At 27.0% G+C, this 5,300-nt stretch overlaps 1 protein-coding gene across 1 annotated transcript; it reads left to right on the top strand.

Moving 5' to 3' along the window:
- The first annotated feature begins 4,587 nt into the window (after positions 1-4,587).
- LOC150035155 (zinc finger protein 10-like) lies at positions 4,588-4,980 on the top strand. The gene has a single exon (XM_090315251.1). The coding sequence runs from the start codon at positions 4,588-4,590 to the stop codon at positions 4,978-4,980; it is 393 nt and encodes a 130-aa protein (XP_090171377.1).
- Positions 4,981-5,300: the final 320 nt, after the last annotated feature.

The raw sequence follows: 5,300 nt of genomic DNA, 5'->3' as shown, positions 1-5,300 counted from the left end.
AACTTTTAATTACATTATAGTAGATTTCTGGACTTAAAAATATGTCTAATATAAGTCTCTCAATCTACATGTGTTGCTCTATTCAACTTTTCCAAGAACTTTGAATTTATAGTTTTATATCTAATAATAGAACCTAACTCTTAAAACTTGTAATTAAGTTTTTTTTTTAATCATAATGTTTGATAAATATACTCTACATGTATTTTTATTTTTATTATTTTGAATACAACAAGTTCGAGTATAAATATTTTGACCTTCGACTTAAAGGGAAGAATACATATCAATTATAGTTGAATTATATAGGCTCATTTTTTGTCGCTATATATACTTCATTTAGAGCTAGATATACCACAACAATAATTAAGTGTAGATAATATATATATATATATATTAATATTGACAAATATTTCTAAATTGATTATATAAATTAAGCAACTTTTGAAGTTTATTTTAATGTTTTAAAATAAGATATAATCTTTTATTCATTATATTATATTCGTATGTTCATGACACCTTTCATTTTTCATTTTAGATTATAACAATAATAACGATTGATCTTTAAAATTGAAAATTAGCAATATTATTTTATTTTTTTAAAAAAAAAAACAAAAAATAGAAAATTTGCAACATATACAAATTTAAAATTTCTTTTGAAATCATATTTTAAATATAGAGACATAGTTTATTAATATAGACAAACTACAAGGTGCAATTTGTAAATGGCCCTATATATTAATATTAGCTCCACATGTTCAAGGAAAATAAGAAACTTTGGGGTGACTATAGCTAGCTAATTTAACTATAAATTAAACTCTTTGCTTCAAATAATTGATTTTAGATTATTTTTTTTTAAAAAAAAATCAGACAATGACTCACTAATGGATAATAATAGCACTCATCTAATGGATTATAATAGCACTTATCTTATTATATATATCATCATACAAAATGTTATTGTTAAAAGCTTTACTATACATATATAATTATATTTAAAATTAAAAACAATAACCAATATAGTACAATTTCATTTTAGAAAAACAACTTTTTTTTTTTTTTTTTTTTTTTGTCTAAAATGAAATTGTTCTATATTGGACATTGTATTTTTATTTTAACTAAAACAAAAACATTTAGTTTGTTAATACAACCTTTCAATTCTCTTAATTTAGAGGGCACACTGAAGATAAACTTTGGTGGATTTTTTTTTTTTTTTTTTAAATAAACAAAACTTAAGATGAAGCCTCAAGTTTGTCTCTTTGAATTTGGTCAAATGACCTTATAAATTGTCTTTATCATTAGAATGGAATCTACTCTTAAAAGTTAAAATCCAAAAATTAAATAGTTAAATTATTATTTTTTTAAAAAAAAAAATATCCATAAACTTTACCATTTGTTTGAAAAAATACATTCAGGCCAAAGTGAATATAGTCAACTAACATAAATATGTGTTCTCGATCAAAACGGTTTGTGGTTTGAATCTCTCTCCCTCTATTTTACTAAAAAAAGTCTAGATAGAAATGGTAAACACTTTAACCAAGAGGAAAAGAGAGGATGACTAGATAATAATAAATACTATAACTAAGAGGGATTTGAAATAGTAATATTGTAATTAATTATAGGTTATAATAGTTAGAAAAATACCAACTATTATATAATTGGAGCCTCAAACATGGAGTGAGTTATAATAACTCACTCCACCTACTTGAACTTTGAGATCCAAATGCCCTTTTATACTTTCAAAAGTTGTAATCATGGTTGAAAATTAGATCGATGGCCTTGAAATTTAGGTGGGGCAAATTGGTTTTTCCCCTGTTTCGAGAAAATTTTTATTTTGTTTTTTGGAGTTAGTCACATTAACTCAATTCAAGTTTTTGGGTTTTATGGTACTGATTACATGCAATTGTAGAGTTTCACATGTCAATGTCATTTTCGATGAATGATGAAGCTTTTTCAATGTGCTACTTTTTATAATTTCTAACCTTATTTTCAATTCGAAACTTTCATTTCCGAAGAAATTGAATTTAGAAAAAAAAAAAAAAACCTATATTTATATTTAACCTCATTCAAACTTTCCATTAAATTTTTACAGTATTTCATCTCAAAATTGAATTGATGCGAGTTTTATTTCTTTTTACCGTTCAGAACTTTCAGTTTCACATCATTTCACCTCAAAATATTATTAAACTTTATATTATTTTGTAACTATTTTTCATCTCTCTTTCAAATTTCTACTTTTCACATCGACATTTATACAGACAATTACAATATATATTTAAATGTTGTCTTACTTTATATAAATTAGGACTAAAAATGGTCAATTATAGTCTAATTAAGTCATTATCAAAATTTCATTAATTAATTATAACAATTTTCATAAAGTTTTCTGAAGTTTCCATCGACATCAAAGTTTCCATAAAATCGGGACCTCGATATTTCCATCGGTATCAATATTTCAAATCTTGGTTGTAATATAATTACTCTTTAAACTTTCATAAAGTTCCAAAAATATCTTTAAAAATAGAAGATGTTTTAAAAGAAGATTTTTGATCGAAAATTGAAATATAAAATGGTGTAATTGTGACCTAGAATAAAAATTTAGATCGTCATATTGTTTTAACCCAATGTTGCATTGTCTCCAAAGTTATGGTTTTTGTTCAAAATTATGAAATATTTCTATTCCTAGGATAGTTTTCAAAAAGTTTATAAAAATTTATGGGTAATATTATAACTTTTGATAATATCCAAGTATTTTTTAAATAAAAGGAGAAAGTACTTTTTTTTTTTTTTTTTTTTTTACAAATTAGCCAAATTAAAATATCCCACTTAAAAAAGGTTGCTTGTAAAAAAGGTAAAATAAATTATAATAATTAGATCCGTAGCCCGCACATTTGTTATTTGCAAAAAAGGCAAATATAAAACCCAACCCACATATAAAAGTGTAAAACGTCGTAGATGTTCTCACTATTGATATATACTTGACATATTTGACTGATATACTTGATAATGATGCACTTGACTTATATACTTGATATACTTGTCGATCATGCATTCGTTTATACTACTGATAAACTTGATACACACTTTACTGATATACTTGATGATGATACATTTGACTGATATAGTGCTAATAAGTTTGTCAATAATGCACTTGTTTATACTGTTGATAAACTTGATACATTTGTCTAATAAACTTGATAATGATACACTCGGCTAGTATACTGCTGACAAAAGTATAGTGTTTTATATTACCGATATACTTAATTGATATACTGTTGATAAACTTGATTATGATACAATCGTTTACACTGCTGATGCATTTGACTAAAATACTATTTATAAACTTGAGAATGATGCAATTATTTATATTGTTAATACACTTGATTGAGATATTATTGATAAACTTGATAATGATGCACTTGTTTAAATTCATGAAATACTCGACTAATATTTTGTTGATGTACTTGATAATGATACGCTAGTTTATATTATCGATATACTTTATAAAGATATACTTGATCGAAAATATATTAAGTTTAAATTTAAAAAAGGAAGAAAAAATCACTGAACTTCAACTTCTTCTTCGTACGCAATAGACCTCCCTCCCAACATCTCTCTTTCACCAACCAGAGTTGTTGTCCACACCATATGCTACCAACCATCGCTCCACCTCTTTCGCCACAATGTGATCACCGTCTCCCTTTCTCTCTTTCCATTTTTCTCTCTCTATCTTTTTTTTACTCTCTATCAATTGGATCTTAAAGGCAAATATGGGACAAAATAAATCGAAATCCAGATTTGAAGTTTTTGCGATATTTGTAAAATATCAAATATGGATAACACTCCTACAGAATAACATAGTCGAATTGCCACAATAACAAATATCCTAAAAAAAGTATTCTAGTCCATAGGTTTAAAAAATGTTTCACTTTTAGTTTTTAAATTTTGAATTTTATTTCAATTTAGTCTATGAGTTTCAAAATGTTAAATTTTACTCCGAGATTTGAGTTTTAATCCAATTTGATTCCTATATTTCAAGAACCTCGAGTTCAACAACTATTGGGTAAAGCCTAAACCTTACTCCTTTCCTTCTAGATTCACACTTTTAACTGAATTTTTCACTAACACACTTTCCATCTTTACTATTACATTCGATTAATTAATTTAAAAGCATTAAAAGGATTATAATTAATTCAATTTCACTAATTTTTCATTACCATTAAAATTAATTTAAAATTTTCACTTTATAATTATTTTAAATTAATTAATAGACATTAATCCAAAAAATAAAGCAAAAAAGTGTAAATCTTTAAAACTTAGTAACCAAATTGAAACAAATCTCAAATATCAATGGTAAAATTATAACATCTTAAAACATAGAAACTAAATTGAAATCAAATTCAAAACTCAATGACTAAAAACCGTAACATTTTAGTTATTCAAAGACAAAATAAAAACTAAACCCCAAATAAAATCCCAAATAAAATAGTCAAAACACACTCCAAACCCCTTTCTCTCTCTCTCCCTCCATATATAAATACCTTTTTGCCTCCTCTTCCTTATATACCCACACACAATAAAAAATTATCCCAAATGGCAGAAACACATCAAGCATGGAGACAAATCCTGAAAACGACGCCGTGTTGGGATCAAGAGAAGGCGTTTGCCGACGACGTCGCCGCCGTGTGGCCACCGAGATCTTACTCCTGCAACTTCTGTATGAGACAATTTCGGTCAGCTCAAGCTTTGGGTGGCCACATGAACGTCCATCGAAGAGACCGTGCTAAGCTTCAAAACCATCCCAACCGTCCATTCTTCATCAAACCATCTCCCACCTTTGATCTTCTTACTCACCATTTTTTTCCCAAAAACAACTCTTCTTCTCCCCTTTCTTCTCCATTCTCTCTCAAAAGACCTAAACTTTCTTCTTCTTCTTCTTCTTCTAATTCTGAGCTCCTCAACCTTGACCTTGACCTCAAGCTATAACTATAACCTACCCTTAACTTGATTTTAACTTTATGTTCTTTTGTTTCGAGAATACCCGTATTCTCTTTCTAAAGTTACAATATTTCTCTCGATCTTTCGTATAAATGTTTCAAGGGAGTTGAAACACACTCAAATTTTAGATGGAAATTGAGACATGTTGGTATTGTTCGAGAGTCTCGATTTTCGTTTTAGGTCAACTGCTGACAAATCTAAATTTGGTGGTGGTTTTGAAACTTTTGTGTAGTATTGTCGGAGATTGATGTTGTAATTTTCGAAAGAATATAGATATTTTTGAAACAAAATGACAAAGTTTGGGGTAC

The sequence above is a fragment of the Benincasa hispida genome, chromosome 7 (genome assembly GCF_027475165.1).
Source record: "Benincasa hispida cultivar pf3 chromosome 7, pf3_genome.v1.1, whole genome shotgun sequence".
Lineage (NCBI taxonomy): Eukaryota > Viridiplantae > Streptophyta > Magnoliopsida > Cucurbitales > Cucurbitaceae > Benincasa > Benincasa hispida.
Note: the sequence above shows the minus strand (reverse complement) of the source record. Positions and strands in the feature narration are given on the sequence as shown.